A 25303-nucleotide genomic window follows, 5' to 3' on the forward strand; every position below is an offset into this window, starting at 1 on the left:
GTTACTACTGAAAAACCATTGCAACATCTCCATGGTCACATGATCAAAATTCACTTGGCAACTGGCTCATATTTAAGATTGTTGCAGTTTGCCAGGATCCTATGGACACCTATGATCACCTTTGACAAGCAGTCAATGGGGAAGCCAGATTCACTTAACAACCATGTTGCTAACTTAACAGCTGCAGTGTTTCACTTAACAACTGTTAAGAAGGATCATAAAAGGCAACAAAATTCACTTAACAACTGTCTCACTTAGCAACATAAATTTCTGGCTCCATTGTGAGCATAAGTGGAGGACTACCTGTACCGATTTTTAAATACTCCAACTAATAATAATAGCAATAAAAATGATGTTAAATTTTTCATTTGCCTTTAATCAAGAATCTGAAAGTGAAAAACAAACTTTCTAATATAGAGCAATCATGTTCAAAGGCCCTTTGCCTTAATAGAATAGAACAGTTCTACAGAGGAATTATTGAGTCTGTCATCTGCACCTCTATAACTGTCTGGTTCGGTTCTGCAACCCAACAAGACCGATAAGATAAAAATAAGATTATTTTTAATTGTGAAAAGAAAAATAGAAAACCATATGAAGTACTTTAATAGAATAGAATAGAAGAGAAGAGAAGAGAAGAGAAGAGAAGAGAAGAGAAGAGAAGAGAAGAGAAGAGAAGAGAAGAGAAGAGAATATTTTATTGGCCAAGTGTGATTGGACACACAAGGAATTTGTCTTGGTGCATATGCTCTCAGTGTACACAAAAGAAAAGATACGTTCATCAAGAATCATAAGGTACAACACTTAATGATAGTCGTAGGGAACAAATAAGCAATCAGGAAACAATCAATATCAATATAAATTGTAAGGAAACAACAAAGTTATAGTCATACAGTCATAAGTAGAAGGAGATGGGTGATGGGAATGATGTCAAGATTAGTAGTAGTGCAGACTTAGTAAATAGTTTGACAGTGTTGAGGGAATTATTTGTTTAGCAGAGTGATGGCGTTCGGGCAAAAAACTGTCCTTGTGTCTAGTTGTTCTGGGTGCAGTGCTCTATAGCGTCATTTTGAGAGTAGGAGATGAAACAGTTTATGTCCAGGATGCAAGGGGTCTGTAAATATTTTCACAGCCCTCTTTTTGACTCATGCAGTATACAGGTCCTCAATGGAAGGCAGGTTGGTAGCAATTGTTTTTTCTGCAATTCTAATTATCTTCTGAAGTCTAAACATACTTTTAGATTACATTATTGATTTAGGCTACCCATTTAGCTTACTACCAAAGAGTTAATGGCACAGACTTTTCTGTGCTATGTTCTATCATGTTACTGTTAGAAACCAGCTGCATCCATTACAGAAGTATCCTAATGACCATATAATTAAGAGCATCATCGTCGTAATGACATTTTTCATCTGGAAAGAAAAGACTTTAATAAAAAAGGCATTTATTGGGCCAATTTCACCTGTCTGTCTTATGATATTTCACTTTTATTCCCTCAGCTGTTATCATAAAGGTAATGCTGGGTGTTTGACAAGGGCCTCTGACTTTACGCTCATCTAATTAAAGGGAAAATGCACGCCAAATTCTAGTGAGTGATTTTATTTTTTAAAAATACTGCTCATTCATCTTGCTTAAAGATTTACCTGACTTGGTGCATTTGATTATGAAAGGGACAATAGTTCTCTTGTTTGCACAGTTTCCAGTCACTTGGTTCAGGGTCAGCAGACACAGCAAGAGGTGGCCATCGCTAAAGTTCATCTCCCCCTCCCTTATTTTAAAATCCAAAGGCCTGACAAAGTTCTTGATTTTTATCAGCTATTTAAGGCAAGAAAGAAAAGGTGAAACTTGTCTTGATTTGTAAACTTTATTTAGCAATAACTGGCTTGTTTAAGTTAAGTTTTACTCAACAAAATTTTCCATGCAGTCAGAAAAAGGTGAATGACCACTGGGCAATTAAAAATAAGATAAGATTAAATAAGGCTTGCATCTTATAATTTAAAGATGCACTTAGACCCTGAAGACAAATTAATTGAAATTGTTTCTGGGAAAAAAAATAACACAGTTATGGAAAATGAAGAGAATGTAATCACTTTTATCCATTTTTTAAAACCCAAGGGAAGGACCATACTGTGTCCTGATCCTGCTGTCTGCTTCAAGTACAATTATGTATAATGTCTGAGACTTAAAGTAGACATTTTTTGCCATAGCAAAGAAGTAGACATGTCTGCTTAAGATAGCAGAGATCCCTCTGGGCTACTGATATAAGCTCCATGGTACTACCTGTTCCACAGTTGTTCAGTCAGGATTCGAACTAAGAGTACTTTGGATTCCCCAACATACAAAAAAAAAAAAAAGTCTATACAATTTAATTATTTTTCTTTCCATACCAGTTAAATAAAAAATACAAACAGAAAAGAAAAAAAGAAAAAACATTCTTACTAAGATACTATGCCATTTAGCAAATATGAATCTGGAAAGACTTAGCAAATGATGAGGAATAGTTCACATCTGGTGGTAATGTTATCTTTCTTGATATTATTTTTAAATAATATCTAAGATGCATTCAGAATTTTTATATGTGCAGGACTTGAGATCCTGTTTTCAATCAGCAAGATATCTACAAAAACAAAAACAGAATGGACCAAATTTAGACAGGCCAGCAAAAGAAAAATTGTTTTGAGATGGAATCAGTGAGGTCTAGAAAAGAAATCTCCCAATGCAACCTATAGATGAGGCAGTTGAACAGTTGCTTAGAGTGTTGCTGATCCCTCTCACCTCCTTCTAGTCACATGATCCAAAGCAGAGTATTTGCAGCCCACTCCTATGCACAGATTCTTCAATCACACTCAAACATAACACAACGGGAAAGCAGAAATACATACTATTGTTGCAGATGCAACATATATTTCATGAAGAAGAAAAGAAATACAGCTCCCATGGTCCCTGCTGATAAAAGGGTTACAAACAATTCCAGAATCCATGATCTGCATACATTTCCTATCTTATGTGTATGTGTATTTTAATGTGAATCAAGAGAAATTCCTTACAATACACATATTGTATTATAGAAAATGTACAAAAATGTATTGTATCTGACCAAATTGTGAATCTGTGTTTTGAAAAATAGGCACCAAAATACATACAAATTGTATTCTAAATTTCTAAATAAATTACCCTATCAACTACCTTTTAATTAAAAACATGAGAAATTGAGAAATGTTTGAATTGATAAATTTGTAGAAGTGAGAAACATTGAGAAGCCAAAATTTATAGATTTTTTTTTTATCTGTATCTCATTCTAGCCTTTCTCCCAACAATCATTATAGGACTATATGATTTATAAATTCATATTAAAAATAATTCTGAATACACCAGAGTGAATATTTATTTATTTATGAATTGTTTGGTGGTTTTTACATAAGTGTTGAGAATAAACACTCTAAGAGATAATTCTGTGTTGTTATTTTTCTAAATAGTAGATGGAAGTTCTTAAAAGCCTTTTAAGGAAAAGGTTTTGCAAATCAAATTAACATACAAACATACATTCATTAAATTAACTACTGCTTAGCTTTGATCTGACCATTTTATGAAGTATATACTAATTTGGCCTTGCAAAAGGCTTTGATCATACCAGCGCTACATCTTACCTTATTCAGAAATCTCATTGTTGTAAAATTGATCAAAGCAAAGACAAAAAAGGTAGATTAAATGTCAAAGAGGTAGGGAAGGAGATTGGCCTTAAAATTGTGTCTGCCATACTAAGTGGGAGACTTAGCAAGGTATAGTGTGACCTGATTTTTAGCCTCAAAAAAAATCTTTGCTTTTTCCAAAAATCTGGATTCTTTAATCCTCAGCACCATCTTTGAATAACAAAGTAGTTCCACTCCATCTTCCTTTTCCATTGTTAAAAGCAGTTATGCTCCAGTTGATACAGATTAAATACTAGAATATAAAGCATTACAATATCGTTTATTTGCTCAATATTCACTGTTTCCTACATGTAGCTCCATCGCAAGAAACTAAGTATATTAAAAATATATCATGACACATGCTTTAATATAGGGTCATGTGATGGCTCAGTGAGTAAAGATGCTGAGCTTGTCATCTGGACAGCCCAGATATTGGGACCTGAGCGTTACTTGTCTCTGCTCCTGCGAACCTAGCAGTTTGAAGCAAGCAAATACAAGTAGATAAATAGGTATCAGTTTGATGAGAAGCTAACAGCGTTCTGTGTGCCTGGGCCAATGGTGGGTTGCCCCCGGTTCTATAGAACCGGTAATAAAACCGGTAGTACAACCAGTTCATGATGTCAGGGTTAGTAGACAGAGCCTCCCGATGGTTTTACTACCAGCAGGAGGCTCCGCCCACTGACCCTGACATCATGAAAATGCTTCTGTGCATGCGCAGAAGCTTCTGTGCTTGTTTGAGCGAAGAAACACGCAGAGTGAAGCACGCATCCCCGTTGCAAACTGGTAGTAAAGGTAAGTAGAACCCACCCCTGGCCTGGGCATATAGGCATGCTGGCTACATGACCACAGAAGCGTCTTTGGATAACGCTGGCTCCCTCAGCTAAAAAACGGAGATGAGCACCACTCCCTAGAGTCAGACATGACTAGACAGGGGAAACATTTACTTCTATACTTTAGTATGTTGGATGCACAATGTAATGGCTCCATGGAGGTTGGGAAGTCAAAAATAATTTGTTTCAATCAGGGAACAAAACCATTGTTACCTATGTTTATATTGTGAATGCTGCATACAATAGCACATACAGTATCCTAAATGAGAATATCTCATTTTTTAAAAAAATGTTCCCATAATCAAGAAAGATTTTTAGGAATGAATAGAAGAAGAACAAAGGAAGAAATGCTGAAAAAGTCAGACAGTGAAAGTACTAAATTTGTCCAAATGTTTTATTTTTATTTTGTAATCTAGCTCTTGTATTTCAGCTACACAGCTATATAGCACAGTCTTACACATTTTTTTCAAAGTTTTATGCAGCTGGTTTGTATTACTAGATTGCTAAAGAGGAATAATAATGAAAATGATTCCAATTTCAATTTTGCAATCATTGGTGGCCAAGAAAAGCAATGGATCAATTTCTATCACAATCATAATATGTGAGAAACAGTTGCTGAAGTCATAATTGTAGGTGGAGCTTATAAGAGCTATTATTATTTTACATTAGTATAATATGCCTGATAGCTATTATATTTGTTTTCAAAGCTGTTTGGAGGGGAATATTTCCTCATATTATTGAATTCTGCATTTTTATTTATGGGTGTAAAGTTGTGATAGTTGATGCTAAATTGACACCCATAATTGATCTGATTATGATTAAATACTGTCACACAATGTTACTAACACAAGTAACACATCTTCCTCTGAGTGAACCTGCCTTGCAAAATAAGAAAAACAAAGACATTATGCTACATGTGAACAAATTTCCTCTCTTCCTGTTATATATATATTTCAACTATTTCAATAGAAAGGACAAAGAAAACTGAAATTACAGTATTATACAGTATTCTGGAAATAATTCAGCCTTATCTGAAACTTGAGTACATGGAATATTGATTAAGGTATATGTGTGTACATGGAAAGGCAGATTATAAACAAAAATTGGACACATCAGTTGATTAAATATTTAAAATCAGGAGTTATATTTCTATCACTGAACAGTAGTATTTTTGATACCTAACCCCATGACCAATAAATCCATAAATTAAGTATTTTTTCATTTAGAATTAAAAAATACCTATATATCTTTCAACAGCATTGTTGGAAAACCATATTAACCAACTGATGGCTATTAAACCAAAATGGGATAAGAGTAGGGCATGATTATATGATTAAGTCATAAACATACATTTCATGCAAGTAAATAGCTTATGTGGAATGGGATACATAAAATGTAAAGATGAGAAATTGAAAGAAGCCAACACTGGCAATTAATCCAGCCGTACTTTTAAGGCTTTACATATACTTATTTGAAAATAAGTCCTATTGAACTGATAAATTACTTTTGAACAGTTTTGTATAGTTTCACTATCCAGTCAGTTTCCAAGTTGAAATTCTAGAGAAAAGATACTGATCTGTGTTTTGCATTATGCAAGTTACGGCATGTGTGTTTATGTGCACGCACACATCCATAAAATATTTTCTTTTAAAAAAGAAACTTTTCCAATAAAGTTTCCAAAAGTAGAAATTCTAAAAGTAGAAATCATATTAAATCAGGTGAACAACAAAAGTTCATAAAAGAAATCATTTTTTTATGAAGAAGAGAAAAGCGACAATAATCAAGGATTAGAATAAAAATATTGTTCACATTCATTCCTTATATATTGCATTCACTATAAATGTAATTCTATACCTACAACCTTGCAAATAAATTATTCTTACACAGATGTGCTGAGACCTTTACTGCATATTGGGTCAATTTGAGGAAACAAATAAAAAGCATTTTGTATTTATTGCATCATATCATGGCAATTACTGTTAACATTAGCATAATGCAACGAGAAAGGCATTTTCTACTGAAACCATCGCAAATCACTATCTATGTTTCAGAATATTCTCCCAGCATAAGCTGCATTTATTCTTTGTGTAAACACATATTACACAGAGAGCTGTCTTTCCTAAAGAGCATATTTGCTATTCAAACCACCTCCTCAGTCTTAATTCAAAAATAACAGATTTGGGCAGTTTTAATTTTCAAAGATGAGGTCACTGTTAGTGAATTGGTGAGTAAATCCAAACCCTTCCCAGAAACCTGCAATTACCTCCTGGAATAAAGAAATCACTGTCGTGATTTCAGAAATAATGGCTAATGATATGTCTACCAAAAGGAAATGGTGTTATTAATTACCTCACTGTGAACACACCATTTATTGACAGCTTTGAGGGCCATTCCTCCAATTAAGTTGACTGGGTAAAGCTTCAATTAGCCCATCTGCACACTGCTGCAGTGCACAAATATGATAGCATTGTCTGCCAACAGGTGCAAAAGGAAATTTGAAGGAACAGAACCAGGTCTGAAGATATTGCTCCACACTACATGACTGCCTCTTCTTTAAGAAAAATTACAGAGTGAGCGAGCGAGCGAGCGAGCGAGCGAGAGAGAGAGAGAGAGAGAGAGAGAAGGAGGGAGGGAGGGAGGGAGGGAAGGAGGGGGGGGGAGAGAGAGAGAAAAAACCTCAGTGTGGAACATGTGGAATGAATTTGTAAGAAACAATCAAGCCCAAATTTTCTGTTGCTAAGTGAGACAAATATTGTGAGTTTTGCACCATTTCATGACATTTTTGCACAGCTGTTAAGTGAATCACTGCAGTTATAAGTTAGTAACCCGGTTGTTAAATGAATCTAGCTTCCCCGCTGACATTGCTTGTCAAAAGGTTGCAAAAGGTGATCGCATGACCTTGGGACACAGCAATGGGCTTAAATATGAGCCAGTTGCCAAGCATTTAAATTTTGAGCACAAGACATGATGCTACAAAGGTTGTAACTGTGAAAAATGGCCATAACTCACTCTTTTTCAGTGCCGTTGTAACTTTGACTAGTCACTCAATGAACTGTTGTAAGTCAAGAAGTACCTGTAGATTTAATTCATTCATAAGAAAAGCCCAGATTTTTCTGATCCAGCTCCCCCGTACATGAAACAGATACAGGAAATTGTAAATCTAGCATGGAATATGTTTGACAATATTCAGCTCAGCTAATGCAGAAAACTTGCTTAAGTGGCTATTAGTAGAAACCCATTTCAGGTCTTGCTCTAGCAAAATCTCAAATGCAGAAGAGCTTGCCATAAAGTATAGAGGTCATAGGAAGACAGTAACCATAACTTCATTTCATTCTCAAGTTTGATCTTTTTATGCAAAGTTTTACACAGTGCTTTACAGCCCTCTCTAAGTCCTCTCTCTAACCCCAGTTTGGAATATAAAATATAATATTACTGATTTACAATTAGATTAAACATATGAAGCACTGAAATACTTGCACTCATTGTACCCATTTAAAAATTATTTTTATGACAAAGCATTCCACATGCACAAATACAGGAAAGACTTGATACTAATAAGTTTTCACAAAGCAGCGTATTGAATATGATATGATGGCATATATTACAATGAGCTTAGCACATAGTTAAAAGCTTCACAAAACACTATTCCACAATATAAACAAATTTTCAAGGAAGTAATCAGTTTATGTAAACCCACTCAGAAATCATCCAAAGGCCTTGCATCTTTAGATCTTGCACTACTTGTAATCAAATAATCAAAAGTAATTAAAAAGCAACACTGCAAAAGCATCTGTCTAAAACAGGGGTGGGCAAATATGGCCCCTTTATGACCTGTGAACATCAACTCCCAGAATTCCTGAGCCAGCTTGGCTGTCTCAGGAATTCTGGGAGTTGAAGTCCACAGGTTGTAAAAGGGCCACAGTTGCCTACCCCTGGTCTAAAAGATTGAAACTCAGCATTTAGGAGATCCACTATGGCTTTAATGCAGCTGCAAGCTAAATCAGACTACTAGATATACCTGGAGTAGAAAAACTATATATACTTTATATAGATGTTTATTAACTACACTTTCTAGCTTCAACTATCCAAGGACAACAATAACTCAAATATAACCTAGTTCAGAATTACTTGATTTTCAAGCGCCGAAGTCTACAAATGCTGATTGAATTTTGCTAGTTTTAGATTGGAAGTGAATGATTTTTTTTTATGAGTCATATATAGGTAGTCCTTGAATTATGACTACAATTGAACCCAGAATTTCTGGTGTTAAGCAAAACATTTGTTAAATGAGTTTGGCCCAATTTTATGACCTTTCTTGCCACATTTGTTAAGTGATTCACTTCAGTTGTTAAGTTGGTAACATGGTTGTTAAGTGATCATGGCTTCTCCAATGAATTTGCTTGTCCAAAGGTTACAAAAACTGATCACAGGACTCCAATACACTGCAGCCATCATAAATATGAGTCAGTTGCCAAACATTTGAATTTTGATCATGTGGAATGCTGCAACAGTCATAAGTATGAAAAATGGTGATAAGTCAATTTTTTGGCTGTTGTAACTTCGAATGGTCACTAAACAAAATATTGTAAGTCGAGGATTATCTGTACACCAATGAATACACATAACCACTGAGACAAAATGAATAAATATTATAGACCCTAGAAATAATCACTGATATGAATAGAAGAAAAGACAATTAGAGAAATGTACTCCCTGTTTGGAGAAGATACGTGCAGATTAGAAGTTAGGGGAAAATAATGACCCATAGCTTCTAGGTCTTGAAGACCTTTTATTTATTTAACTTTGAAGGTTAAACAAACATTAAAGATTAAAGCATTACCATATAATATATAATAATAAACCAGACAGTATACATTTGAAACAAGATAAAATAAACTCACCATGTAGAAGCATAGCACTGAAAATAGGCTAATAAAGTTCACAGGAAAGCCATCCAAATGAGGGACAGATTACGAGGAAGGAAATTCCATCGTCACAGTGTCACAAGCCATAAGGTCCGGTCTTAGGGCTCAGTAAAACAAACTTCAGATGGGAACAGAGATGCCAGACCTCGACAATGATAGACACAAACAAGGCCTGCAATAGAGAGGACAAACACACATTCACATGAGGCACAGTAGTAAATATTATACTCCTTCTCAAGCTACATTCAAAGTGTTGTGTCCTGTAGCACATCAAAGCAACGACTAAACATCACTGAAAGTCCTGATCAACTGCTACAAAATCTAGAATAGGTGGTGAAATGAATAATGAAGTGAACCTATCTGGCTGAAGATATCCCCTACAAGTTCTACAGTAAGCCCATCCCAAAGATGCTTTTTTCAAGAGGCAACTGGACTTTCAGAAAGTCCAATGGCCTCTTGAAAAAACACCTTTGGGACAACCATGACCTGGATGACTGAGAATCTCCATAGACATTTAGCAAGTCCATCATTATATTTATTTGAAAGATGTGCTTTGGAAATTGAATGTGGCAGGCGCAGCACAGTCAATAAAGAAATCTAATGCTTTTCAGTGAGCTAAAAAGAAAAAGGTCACTTTACTTTTAATTGGTGAATTTCTTAACAGACACTGATAATAGTATGTCAGGGAATTGCGCAGCAGGTGTCCAAATGAAGTCAGAGACGCTGACACGGACTCATGGTTTTATATAAACAAATATATTTTACAATGATATATACAGCAAACTAGATAGTCAAGCAAACAGGAGCATCATGAGGTAAATTACAGAGCACACAGGGCACACAGAAGAAAAAGACAGGAGAAAAGGGAACTTTCCCTCCACGCCCATAGCAACCAATCACAGTGCAGATTGCCTCACGCAGAAGCCAGCAATTTGCCAACTAATCAACTATAACTGTGTGTTCTGGCTCACCGCACAACCCCACTGCTCCAGTTACTAAATTTAAATATCTTAAAATAATAATAATAATATAATAGATCACCTTAAAATAATTGCAGAAAGTAAACTGAGAAAATAACAAAATGTGTTGGCTCATTAGCTATACAGTATATCAAATCAGCCTATACTAGTATCTGAAGCTGAAAGATCACCTTTATCAGTTTCGTTTTCAATAAGTTTTTTGTTTTATTTAAACAAAGGAAGATTTTTATTAACAGGTTCTGAACCTTGAAAATTTCTGAAATCAATCAAATAAATCTAGGTGGGACTGAGAAAGAGCAGCTATATTTGCAAAACAGGCTGAACCGTGCCAAAAGAGTAAAGACTTCCTCCCATGTGCCACTCAGAACAAACTTTGGTGTTCAATTGCAACCTAAGGCTTGTTCATACTCTGAAATTCAATATTTATTGCAAGGAATGTGAAAAGCACTTTAATCCAGTGAAAAGCAACATTACTGCCAGGTGATAATAAGAGTTTCAGTTTCCCACCACAAATCAATGGATACATCAATTGAGTTTACTGTACTTTTACATCATATCTAAATTTGTACAGAATTACTTATGAATAAATCAAGGCTATCAGATTGGTCTTAAAACTATCCAGATGACTACCTGTTGATGGAACAGAATTAGAATTTTCTGTATTCTGTATTTCTGTATTTACCTATCTTAGAAAGCCTTGATAGTACAGTGGTCTGAGCACCCTGTTATTAACACAGCTGCCTGCAATTTCTGCTGGTTCGAATCTCTCCAAGGCTCAAGGTTGACTCAGCCTTCCATCCTTTCTAAGGTAGGTGAAATGAGGACCCAGTTTGTGGGGGCAATAAGCTGACTTTGTATAAAATATACAAAAGGATGAAGGCTATTGCTTAACGCATTGTAAGCCACCCTGAGTCTCCAGAGAAGGGCGGCATATAAATCAAATTTTTTTTAAAAAAAATTATCTCGGTTATTTAGGTTTTTGTAGACCATATTTGGTAGCCTCACAGAAATGGCTTTTAAAAAAATAAACAAGGGAAGGAATACAACTCTGGTAAGTTATTTTCAGTTCCACAGATCCAGCCAAATTTTCTCAGTATCTGCTTTTCACTTTTAAGAAGCCATTCATAGTCTTAATTGCACAAACAGCATCCTGTTTAGCTTAGCCCTTAATTCTTATATCCATTTTTGTTTTAAAATAAAATGGAACATGGTTCTTCAATCTTTTTATGGACATACTTGAAATTTGGAGAACCTAACTTGATTGACACTTTTTATCCATTCACAAAGTGCCTCTTGTCCTAAACTGTAAACAAAGAAAACAAAGGAGCCTTGGTAGTTCAGTGGTCTAAAGCACCCTGGTTATTAAGACCAGCTGCCTGCAATTACTGCAGGTTCGAATCTCACCAGGCTCAAGGTTGACTCAGCCTTCTATCCTTTCTAAGGTAGGTAAATTGAGGACCAGTTGTGGGGGCAATAAACTGACTTTGTATAAATATACAAAAGGATGAAGGCTATTGCTTAGCACATTGTAAGCCGCCCTGAGTCTCCGGAAAAGGGCGGCATATAAATCAAATTTAAAAAAAAAAAGGAAATCCCATTGCAATTGTCTGGTAAGTAGAGCTGCTGGAAATATGGCACTTGAGAGAGGAAGTTGAGCAGTTATCTGAACCAGAGTGGAAACAGTATGTTCAAAGGAGAGGGAATCTGTGTTTTGGGGATTACGAGTTCACCTTTCTCGTTAATTCACTAATACTCCATTCACACAAATACAAATTGCTGAGGACAAAATCAAGGTGCTTGCCTCTAAATCTGAATACAAATAGGTCAGAAATCTGAATACAAATAGTTCAGACCATATAATATTACTACTATAGACCCAGAAAAGTTGTAGAGCATGAAAGTTCTGATCATACAATAAGAATTCTAACTACAAGCTAACAAAAAAAAAAAAAAAAACCCTATGAATACATTAGTAGAACCATGGTTTTAAAAAATCTCAAGGATGTCACTTTACCTGAATACTAATAATGAGAACACAGTTTTATTGGTGTCTTTTCAAAATGCTTTCCTTTTCCTTGTTAAAATGAGATTAATGGCACTTATCAATATTTTATTTTAGATATAAATAGGAAATATTATTGTGGTTTACAAATCTGACAATATACAATGCAGTCAAAAACAATATGATAGTTACTATAGAGTCAATTATTGAAAGAGTTTTGAGCCAAGACATGAACATAAATATCTTTAGTCTACTAACATGTGTTGCTTTTTAGTTTTGTGTCCGGAAACCACAAGGAAGGTTTGGTAAAATAGAAGTGATTAAGTACCCATCATGTTTTTCAAACTTCTTCTAAAAGGGATCATGAAGCTGGCTTGTCAGATGGCAGAGCTTTCATCATATCACACGCTGAGCTGCTAATGAAATGATGGGATTGTAGAATTTTAATCATTTGCTGCATAATAGATCTCCTGCATAGAAGGCTTGCATTATACTGTACCTGCTTGAAAAGTGAGCCTGAAATTAAACCTGCAACATATTAGTGGAAAATATGAAGCATATACTTCCATACTTATCAAAAAAGCTTATTCTCATTTTTGGCGAAATGACATTTTATTGGAGAAGATTTGAGCCTCTCCATTGAAATCAGCATTACAGATATGTAAAATAGAAAGAGACTGGATGCCCATCTGAATAATTTCGATGCAGTCCTCCTTTTGTATTTTTGTTCACTGTTTCCACTCCCCAATCTGCTTAAAATAGTTTTAAGCCAATCAGTTCCCAGTTGTCTAATAGGAGAACATCATTTCTTATGTCTTGCTCATGGTTTGTCCAATTGGCTGGTGATTTTTCTAAATAAAGAAGAATGGTTGCTATGGAAAGAGAGATCCAATCCAGTCAAGGCTTTTGTACTCTGTTACATTTAAAAGACCTGTGATTCTGGCATGGGGGAAAATACTGACCCAGTCAGCAAGAAGGTTGAGCAAGACAAGGCTCTGCCACTTGGAAAATAGATCAATGACAAATTCTGAAGAGCTTCAATATGGTAAATAGAAAAGTTGGATTTTCTGCTATTCTAGAGACAGTGCGGCTGAACTAAATATCATTGGCTCAATTTCTCAGCACAATCAGGACACTCAAGTGCGAACCTATTTTTAGAACTGGGCAAAAAACCCTTGTGAAAGTATCCTTAATCACACTCATTTCTTGAGAACTAAGTTATTGGTGAAAAACAAAAGCTAGGCTCAGCATTTCTCTCCTCATTTTGAATGAGGTGAATGTTGCAAAACTTCCCATTCAAGATGCTACTCCATATATGGAAGATTGGTCTTGGGAATGATGTGCTACATTGTGTACTGAGCAGGTTTTAAATATACAAGTATTAAAGTGCAAATTAATTTTGTGAATGCACTCTTGGTAATGATGCACCTCAATATAGACATTCTGCATGCTGGATCATGCAGTTCTGCCCCAAGGATAGAGCTTCCCAAATTATACATCATGAGTTCATTATCTTGCTGCCAAACATGCTGACACCTTGATGTGGGATTTTCAACCCTGACATGTAAGGTCTTAATTCCTGCCCAACACCTAGAGACAACCAAGGAGCCATAAACAACCACATCAATGACTAGAGATTACACAACCAAATTTGGAAGAAGGCATTTTCCTTAAAGTTACTTATCAGATGAGAGACATGAGATATTAACAAGTGGGGAAAACTACATTCATAAATATAAAACAATGAAAGACATGAAATTAATATTGTTTTAATATTCAAAGATACCCTCTGTACTAAGCTTCAAGAAAATCTTGGCATATTACTAAATATGTCAGAATGAACCTTGAGGCATTGCTCTTCCATAAAAAAATATTTGTACAGGCAAGTTGGCATATCACATATATGAATAATATTGTGCCTATTCTGAATAACATTTTGCATTTATATAGCTGAGTAATGGAGGGATACGAAGATGAAATTCATTGGAAAGCCATATCAGCTTGGCCAAATAGGAAATATCCTTTCCCTTTAGCTTTACCTCAATCTTCTTCTCTTAACTAACATGGTACAAATATTTAAGTTTGCATTTTTAATCTTATTCCCTATAGATACAAACTTGAACAGAAGATGAACACAAAGCGAAACCAAATACCTTATTCACAGCCACAAAATCTAAAGATAAACAGGCAAGTTAAATACCTGTATATGTCTAACACTACAATGAGTTATTGTCCTTTTTTAACATTATAATTAACAATTTTCATAGTGAATTAATTGATTAATTAAATAAAGAATTTAATTTAATTAATTCAATTTATATGCTGCCCCTCTCCGAAGACTCAGGGCCCCTCTCCGAAGACTCAGGGCCCCTCTCCGAAGACTCAGGGCCCCTCTCCGAAGACTCAAGACGCAGACTCACAATACATTTTAAAAAATCATTATAAAAAACAACAACAAAAAGTTTGTGAAGGCAGAAAGATAGTGAGATCTAGGACAATCCAATGGATCTTATAAAGTAACATTTGTATGATTAATTAGTCTCATGGGCAGAAGTTATAAATGTGTGGTTCATGTAATGACCTCCTTTTTATCAGGAACAACCTCATTTTTTGGGTAGGTAGGCAGATGATCTGGAAAGCAAAATGGTTTGTAAAGCCATAATGCTTGTATATACTCTCCAGATTGTCTTAAAAACATGCATATGATAGAGAAGGGATTTCTCTAAGGAAGAAAGAGATGGTCCAATAGATGTAACTATTCCTTCGGGGGTCAAAGTATTTTTCTCTACTACAAATATATGTATTGAGGATTTGTAGTCATAGATAATCTGGCATGGTAACCAGTTTACTTAGTGCAAAGATGATGGATATGATACTTCATCTACTTTATATGCTTAAATATGCTAGAGCAGGGGTATCAAACTCACAGGCCCTGGGCCGGATTCATCACATGCTGGCCACACCCAGCCCCACTTTAGCGAAGGTGAAAAAAGTTGTGATATGTCACGTGACAACAACATATCATCACGAGTTTGACATCCCTGCACTAGAGAGAAGACATTGCTATGGAAAAATTTTTGGGGGAGACTGTGTCAGATAATGTAAGATAAAGGGAAATGGAAAGGGAAAGGTTTCCCTCACACATACATGCTAGTCATTCCCGACTCTAGGGGGTGGTGCTCATCTCCGTTTCTAAGCTGAAGAGCCAGCACTGTCTGATGACAATTCCGTGGCCATGTGGCTGAAGGCGCATGGAATGCTGTTATCTTCCCACCATTTTTCTATTTACATTTTTACATGGTTTCAAACTGCTAGGTTGGCAGAAGTTGGGGCAAGTAACGGGAGCTCACTCCATTACTTGGTGCTAGGGATTCAAGCCGCTGAACTCACGACCTTTCTGATTGATAAGCTCAGCATCTTAGCCACTGAGCCACCACATCTAGCTAATAAATTGAACATCTGTGTATCTAAATAAGATTTTTCAAAATATGCAGAAGTGTCCTAGATGGTCTAAAAATATTTTATTATTCATATAATTTAATATAACAAATACACCATTACAATATTAGGCTCCACATCTTATTTTTTTCCTTAAACCTGGACTGACAAGTTAACAAAGCAGATTTTTTTCTACTAAATTCTAGCCCCTTGTTCTGAAAGTAAATAGCTAACATAGAAATAATCTGAGCAACCATGGATTTTGCAAATTATAGGATGTAGTGAGGTATACAAGGATTCTTTCAAAAAGAAACAATTAGGAGTTCATGAGTAAGCATTTCAATTACATTCTCTCTACAAGGGAAAAAACATTTGTAATTGGTTTTTTTTAAAAAAAAAAAAAATCCCCACATTCTAGAACTACAGAAGGAAGGATATTAAGTGTGCCAAGGTAAACTCTCTGTGATATTTTGCTATAAAAAGATGTTCCAGGTTTTGCTGCCTGGGGTTTGAACATCTTATTTCCAACTATTATATTTGTAGAGACTCTAAAAATCTGTCTCTATGTCAACATGAATTATCCTCTGCCTCAGTACACCTTTTTTAAAAATCATACCTCCTCCTCAGAAAAATACTCTAGTGTAAGCCTGACATGAGACATTTTTTCCTCTACCTTCCAGATCCATTTGAAAGCAATGCCAGTTTTATAGAGATTAAGCCATGAAGATAAAAACTCAGCTTAAACCAACAATTACAGGTAGTCCTCAATTTAAAACAGTTTGTTTAGTACCTGTTCAAAGTTACAATGGCACTGAAAAACGTGACTTACGGCCCTTTTTCACAGGTACAACTTCTGCAGCATCCCCATGATCATGAGATCAGAATTCAGATGCTTGGTAACTGATTCATATTTATGATGGTTGCAGTATTCCAGAGTCATGTGATCCCTTTTTGTGACTTTCTGACAAGCAAAGTCAATGGGGAAGCCAGGTTCACTTAACAACCAGGTTACGAATTTAACAACTGCAGTGATCCACTTAACAAATGTGGCAAGAAAGGTCATAAAATCAGACAAAACTCACTTAGCAAATGTCTCATTTAACAATAGAAATTTTGGGCTCAGTTGTGGTTTTAACTCAAGAACTACCTGTGTTATTTACCAGGGTCTTCTGGACTCTATTAGTCCGGGTTTGAAAATATTCGAATACATTTTCGAATGATAGAATTTCCTTTAAAATTTGGGTTGTACCATTTATTCTCTAAATCTAATTCTATGCCAATTTAGTGTAGTGATTAGAATGCTGGATTAGCAATTGGCAAACCATGCGTTCTAAAAGTCTTTTAGGCATAATAACCAGCAGGATGACTTTTAGTCAGTCATTCCTTCTTAGCTCAACCACTCCACAGAGTTGTTGTGGGGGGGAAACAGGAAGTGGTAACATTAACTAGAATGTTGCCTTAAATTACAGAAAAATAAAGATGAGATAAAAATTAAATCATGTACTATACTATACTTCAGGGATGGGCAATTATGGCCCCTTTATGACCTGTGGACTTCAACTCCCAGAATTCCTGAGCCAGCCATGCTGGCTCAAGAATTCTGGGAGTTGAAGTCGATTGGACATAAAGGGACCATAGTTGCCCAGCCCTGCTATACTTTATCAACTCATTAAAAAGAGTACAGAAGTGAGGAAACATTCTGAATTAAAACACTGTTGACATTAATTGATAAGTATTTTTACATCATTTTCACTTTGAGCGTTTCCAGGTTTCTTCAAGTAATTAATATTTTAAAAAAGAAAAAGAAAAAGCAATTGAGCCAATTAAGTACCCAACATTTGGAAATTAAGGAAACTCAAAGTATAAATTGCAGCAGTATTTCTGTTCTATCTACTTCTAAATTCCACTGTTTTTATGTATATTTCAAAGGAATGAAGTTTGTATAGTAATGTAGGGTTTTCTTTGGATCAGAAAAAAAACCCAGCTGAAGACAAAACTGGTAACAATTTTGATCTCTGAGGAATGAAAACTTTTGAAACTCACATTTCTTTATATCAGTAATAATTATATCAAATTCAAAATATCATCTGTCGTGTGTGCGTGTGTGTGTGTATGCGCATGTGCCTTGTAAAATCCATGAAGACAGAGCATTGCCTTTAAATAGTTTGAGGGGCTCATCATAAGTTTTGTTTTCTAAACAAAGTTATCCTGCCTTTTGACTATTTCCATAAATATTCCAAATGCAAAGCTCATTGTGCAATTGAGCCAAATTAAATTGGTATGTGTATGTACAGGACATTACTTTGGGTCTCATCTTGCTTCCTGATCATACTCCTTAAGACAGAAATAAACTAGAAAAGACATTGATATTTTGTAGAGTATGTCCGATCAGGTGATATTGGCATAAAAGATTTCTATAAAGACGTTTATATCAATATATCTGGCTTAATGACATTATCATATTGCAGCAATATCACAGTAACTCTGCAATTTTATTTTTAGAAAATCTCTCCCCAAACATTTTACTACAGAACACAGAAATAAATTTTTGTACTGAATGCCAGTTTCATTAATGCAGATATGCGAGTGAAGTGTACTTATAGTTGGTAAAAGAAGATACTAGATAAAAATGAAATGAACAGTTTTGCCTATGGCAACCATAGTGAGCAAAATATGGAGCAAACAACGATATTATATGAACACAATTTGAATCCTGGTCTGTGGAGACAGTTCTTGCTGATATAAGCTAGTGCTTTTTGAAAAATGGAGTTCTGACATTAGTTACAGTATAATGGAGGTAATAATGCAAACTATTTTAAGGAGTTTATTTTTCTGGAGTGTTTGTTTTGTAATGTGATAGATATATGATTGGTTGATCCGATCACTACCTTTCTACAATTTCCTTGAGTTGATTGGCTGGCATATAGCTAATACAGAAAAAAGCCAGAAGGATTTGTGTGATTCTTGCATGTAGTAATAGTTCTATTAACTTTTTTGTGAAAAAAAAGTTTTGCTGTGATCACTGCTTTCAATTTATAAGAAACAATTTTGCTTTTTAAACCAGCTGTAACTCATTCCCTGCATTTTCTAAGTGGTTCCCTTTTTAACCGATTGAAATTAAGTTTGGTGGTTTATTTTAATCAATGGGCAAAGACATGTCACAACACAGCAGAATTTGCTCTACTTCTCTCTTTCTGAAAAGCTTCCTTCTGTTTACTATTAAAAACATCATCCAAAAACATTAGAAACTGTAGTCTCAAATTCACACTTCCTAAACATGAAAGCAATGTTAGCACTACATTTTATATAGATGTTTATTGTAAATATAAACATCAAGTCACATGACATTTAATTAATTCTATGTTCTGTGTAGCACAATGAGTAAAACATAACAAGCTACCAAATTCTTCTAGGTTAGTTACATGTCTTTGGAATTTAACATAAACCTTGGGTAGAAGTAAATATTGCAAGGAATATTGTTGGAAAAATATAAATTCAATATATACCATTGTTGAGGGGATAGAAAGAGACTGTGCTTGCTATTTGTGAGTGTCTGCAAAAACTTCCTGTTTCTATCAAAATGATAAAAGCAGCATTGTGTTATTTTGCCACAAGCTTCCCTATTTTGGGGCATGTGTGCAACACCACAATGTGCATACGGATGGGTGGACCTTGTGGAGAAACACAGTTTTCATCATTCTACCCCATTTAAACCTTCCTGCAGATATAGTATATCTCCTTATATGTAGGGATCCTAGAACGAACATATCTCTACATGAAAGATATAGATATCTTCATGCATCCCCATTCATACATGATTGATCTAGCCCATGCTAACCTGTTACTTTTTTTTTTCCTTTTAACATACAGGAATGTTACTAAATGCATGAGAATACGTCAGCTTTTTCTACATAATGTTTGTGTGTAGAAAGACATAGTAACTTATATTTTTCCTCACATATATGCCAATCATCATTAGAAGACAAAGCTTCTAAACCTGTTTAGGGATTTCATGTTTTATGATGGGGAACATATTCTCTACTCCAGTCATTCACAAAAGTTTTTTGTGGAACCATGAATACACCGCAGGTAGGCAATAGTTATAGTGGAATATCTACTGTACCTTCCTTGATCTCTATTAATTGAAACTTTTAACAAATAGGATTCTAGATTCTAGCGATATTGCACACTGATTTCCATGAACAGGAATTGAATGACATTCAAAATGTTGCTAAGCATAGCTGGGAAGTACCACTTGCCACGTCTTGCCTTCACGTAGTTAACAAGTTCATATGTTTTCTATCTCACACCACTTCTTACAAGATATGATCTGCCATGTTTATTGCGTCACAATATTTATTTCTTGTGCCTTTAGTTGTTTTTTCTTCTGCTCAATCTTGTTTGATTTTGATTCTCAAAGATTCCTTGGACAAGTTCCTATAGTTTTCTTTGCAAGATTTGTCACATGTTTTCTGATTGTCTCCTTCCTAAGACTGACAGAAAGTGATTGTCCTATAGTCACTCAGCTGGCTTTGTGCCTCAGGTGTGACTAGAACTCACATCTCCCAGTTTATAGCCTTAATCCATAGACCAAACTACTCTTCTATTTTCTATTTGAAGTAAACATTATTTTCTACATACAAAAAGTATCTGGAAGATCCATCAGTTAATTTATTCTCAATCTTATATCAACATAAAAACATATCATAAAGATTTGATCATAAGTATTATTGAGAATTTGGCATTTAATGTATAGTGACTCTATATCATACACTGTGATAGAGAAACAGAAGGAACATTACAAAGTTCCATTTTCATTCTTTTCTCAGCTTTCCAGAGACTGACAAACTAAAAAATGAAGAAAAACATTATACTAAATAAAATTTACTTTTAGAGTTTATATGCATTCATATAAATACAAATCATATTTAACTCTGTCATTTCTCAGATATTTTAGCTCTTATAGCATTTTTAAGAATCTTTGTGTATAGGATAATCAACAGATTACTTTTGCTATATTTATATATGTGTGATTTAAATGTATATACATTTATATACATTTATATATGTGAATTTGAGTCTTTTGTATTTATAACTTGTTCCAGAAATGCCTATGGAGATTCTCAGTCATCCAGGTCATGGTTGTCCTCAAGATGCTTTTTCAAAAGGCAACTGGACTTTCTTGTTTTTCTTTGAAGACTTTTCACTTCTCATGCAAGAAGCTTCTTCAGCTCTGACTGGATGGTGGGCAATGGAAGGATTTATATTCCTTGCAGACAGCTATTCATTTGCATTCTTTCAGAGGGTTGTTGGGGCCACTAGAGGTTTATCTCTTGAAAAAGCACCTTTGGATTGCCCCAGAAACATTTCTTATTGATCAAACTAAAATATAAATAAATACTCTTAAGTAATTACAAGTAAAATACTGTAGAAGCAGTGTTTTGATTAAACACCCAGGAAGAATAGCCAGAACAATCTTTATAACTTTACTCTTCAAAAGTCTGTTCGTGTGTTATTTTTCAAGTTAGGACTAGCTTTTTCATCTATTTTTCATCAGCCATTCATAAACTGAACATTTCTTAATAGTTCTATAATAGTACATAAACTGCAGTACCTTAAGGTTTTAAAAGTAAGTAGAGCCTAGTGTGACTTTATACTGTATGTTGGAAACTAACTTGTAACATTTTCGCTAAAAGCAAAGGCACATGTGGTATTATTGTTGTGGAAATCACAGACCTCAATTTGGGCAGTGGTTTAATGTACCTTTTAAACTTTTTTTTTTAAGCCTTTTTTTTTTGCAAGCCTTTTTCTCTTTAAAGCATTACTACAATTCAAAGCTGCTATTAACTGAAAAGTGTAAGGTGTGTGGATAGGAATGAAGGAATAAATATAGTTCTGTGCAAATTCTGTGTTGGAGACAAAATCATTTTTTTTTTAACTTTGTAATTTCTCATCTGCTTAGAATTGAAAGAGCAATGGCAAGATTTAATGCTCTGCTTCTGAGTTTCTAAGAACATTCATTTGGTAGCAGCAAAGAGCAAAATACTGATCTTAACTGGATTGTTCCTATGATCTCGCAGGGCTTCCTTTGTGTTTCCTCTATCAGCATGAGCAAGCTGGCACCCAAACAACACGTATGTTTCTATATTAAGAGTTCTATATAGCTTTTCGCTACGTCATATAAATATTTAGATGTCTATTGTGACATTATTATCTCACTATTTAGATTGTTATTCTAACTATCAATCTAACTATTGTTACATTCTTTTGTATGACTTTTTAAACATTCTTATTTGCAGATTTAAAAAAAAGAAATAGAGTAGTATTTCAGAAGGAAACTATGCAAAATCTTTGCCTCAAACCACAGGAAACTGTTTTGATTGCCTCACAATATATGCCTTTGAAAGCCAGAATTTCTAATGTGAATTGTATTGATTATTAGATTCTTAATTGTGCTGCCTTAGTTATAACATTAATTAAAACTGTGGCTGTTTTAACTAAAATGACTACAAACTATTGATAGTTGGTCAAGTCTACATCTGGTTGAAGCAGGTTCTTATTTTATATTTAGTGTTGCTGTGGAGTTTACTCATTGATGCCGCCATAGAGAACAAGGGGAATATTGGTTTTTCTAATGCCATTGTTGGGAACGTTTATAGAATGGCATGATACTCATTAAAATGAGACTCTTTGAAGTTACTTCTAAAGGTGTCCTGGGGAGTTAATTTTCAAGGAATTTCTAATGGAAACCACGGAGATCTGAAAATGAGGCCCACAACACCTTAACAAGGCCAGCAGCAATCATTTAGGAGGAGGTGACATGACACATTGCAATGTTTTTCCTTGTTAAAGCTATTGGCACTATGCAGCAGGCACCTACATGGGGCAACAATAGAGGCAATCTGGCCTGCCACATTCAGCCTATGTCACCAGATTTCGTAAGACACTGCCTGCTGATACTGGGGAGTCTAATCCCTAAAGGTTTAGAAAAGTGTCCTAGAAATCTCAAAAACTGAGGTGACAGCAGGCTGAAGCAATGCATTTGCCCCAGGCATATGTCTTATGGGCTGTGCCTTAGTTACAAACCCATCTGCTAAACTTCCTACCATCTTGCATTGAAAATCAGAATATAATGGTTTTTAATTAAGCAGAACCATAGTTAACTACACACAGGTAGGTATCTTAAACTGAAAAAATAAATTCAAATTAATCTCTGCTATATGAAAGTGCTCCTGTTTTAGCACAATTGGAAACTGACTAAATGTCCTCTAAAGTGATCACGTTCTTTATTTTTAAGTGATTAAACTGAAGATCTGACTAACTATAAGAGTCAGATAACTTGTTTTATTGTTTAGAAACATAATCATTGAATTATGTATATATGTAAAATTATACAAAATTGCATATATCATTATATGAAGTTTGTGATGCAGTCTTTAATATAATTTTGCTGATTTATGACTATATTCTATTGTCAACATACAGTCAATATAAAAATATATTGAAACAAAGTTACTGTATACTAACCTTGTAAAATAATGCACCTGTGAGCTTCAGGCAGAGATCTAAGAAAGGTCAACATCTGTAACCAGCAGTTACAAAGCCATTGAAATCTGAAATAATAGGAATATAAGGGAGCTCTTTCTATAACTCTGTTCCAATAGTTTTGGGTGAGATTATGACTGGTTGGGTGAAGATTATGAAATGCAGTATAAGAAACTTCTCTAGTGTCTAATTGATGAAGGGTTACCTATTAGTATATTTAACCTATCAATAGTGAGCATGTAATTTCATCTTCCAGTTGAAAACCAATTTTATTCTCGTATGCAAACAATTCCTTTCATCAATAAAACATTTTTTTATTATATAAAACAAGCCTTTCTCTATTGGTATATTACTTCCATGCCTTTGCTTCAGGGATTCAGCTGCAGATTTTTTTTCAGTCACATCGAAGTTATTTAAATCAATTTCACATAAGTGATGGAATACCTTAAGTTTTTGATGTAAGATTATTTTTAAAAGAAGCGTAGATTGATAATCATGGGTTAGAACTGACTTTGCTGCATTTAGCACTCTATAGCTAAAAGCACAATTTGTAACATGCTTACAGTTCTGACTGGATAATATAAAACTTGCATTTTCTGAAGCCTATAAGGGGCAGTCAGGCCTTACAAAGAAATATGTTGTACAATTGATCACATAAGCAGTGATGGTAAATATCTCTTCTATAAAGGTGATGTCAGTGAAGGATCAGCCAGCCCATCTGCTCACGGTGAACTCTCTTAGTGATAATTAGAAGCCCTTATATTTAAATTAGTCTTCAGAGAACCAAGTCCCACTTTGTAAAACATCTAAATGTCTTAGGTTGAGAAAGATTTATTCACCTGGCTGTGATTGTTGGGAGAACACCAAGTGTACCTTGCTTGGATTTTTCTTCATCCTGTTCTATCCACTCCAGACTGCCACAGCTTCCATAGAATGGGAAAGAACATCAACAGAATATTTATACTGCCCAGGGAACTGATGCATATCTGGATATCATTAGCATAATGATAACAACATAACTCAAACTATTGGACCTTCCCCAGAGGTTTGATGTAGATGTTAAATGCATGGGATGAGAAGGCCTGAAATAACCCTAAAGATAGACTACACCAAGAAACAGATACCAGGTGTTTCTAAAACTATTTTTAAGTTTTATTAAGATTTGCTATTGTAACAGAATTTTGCAAGTCAGAATGTGCTTGTCCTTCTATCTTCATGTGAATTTGGGATACTTTTGCCACTCGTCTCCCCCTGCCAAATCTCAACCTCGGCTTCTGCAATGTTTATTTGCTTGTTGCCTCTATCCGATCTTCCCCCTGTCAAGATCAACCTCTTACTCTCCACAGATATCCAATATATCAGAGGCCACTGGGTTGACCATTCCTTCCCCATAACAGCAGATCATCTTAAGAAAGAGAAGAGCCATTGTAAAGCAGTGTTTCATCTTCCTAATCCCCAAAGATAAATTACTAAATTATTATGGTCAATGCTATCAAAAAACCACAAGAGATCTAAGAGGACCAGGAGAGGTGTATCAATTCCATCCAGATCCCCAAAGGAGAAGTTTGGAGACTGGCAAATAGTAATTTAGGAACAAAGGATCCAGAGATGGCATTTTCAGAGAATATACCATAATCTACTTTTGACTATAGGCAACTCCCGTCACACAGAGAGGGATTATCAATCTCATGGGTCCAAGTGGTCACTTCCCCATTCACTCTTCACAAAAGACAGGGATCCAAAGTATTTATACATGGCAGACCTCACCCCCTCAAATTCCTTGGAGTTCCCCCATACAAAGAGAATCGTAATATGGGAGGACAGTGCCCTAGTCACGCCCCAAATTCTGATGAGTCAAGATTGTGGCACTTCGCTGTCAGCAAAGTATTATGCAAAC

General features: G+C 35.1%; 1 protein-coding gene across 1 annotated transcript in view; it reads right to left on the reverse strand.

Moving 5' to 3' along the window:
* Positions 1–9417: 9417 nt before the first annotated feature.
* Positions 9418–25303, reverse strand: part of RAB11FIP2 (RAB11 family interacting protein 2) — a 50462-nt gene continuing 34576 nt past the window's right edge. Inside the window, exon 5 of the mRNA XM_087872937.1 lies at positions 9418–9613. Within this exon, the coding sequence (XP_087729063.1) occupies positions 9518–9613 (96 nt within the window). The 3' untranslated portion in view covers positions 9418–9517. The remainder of the gene's footprint in view (positions 9614–25303) is intronic.

The sequence above is a fragment of the Pantherophis guttatus genome, chromosome 6 (genome assembly GCF_059756535.1).
Source record: "Pantherophis guttatus breed Tessera chromosome 6, ASM5975653v1, whole genome shotgun sequence".
In the NCBI taxonomy this organism is placed as follows: domain Eukaryota; kingdom Metazoa; phylum Chordata; class Lepidosauria; order Squamata; family Colubridae; genus Pantherophis; species Pantherophis guttatus.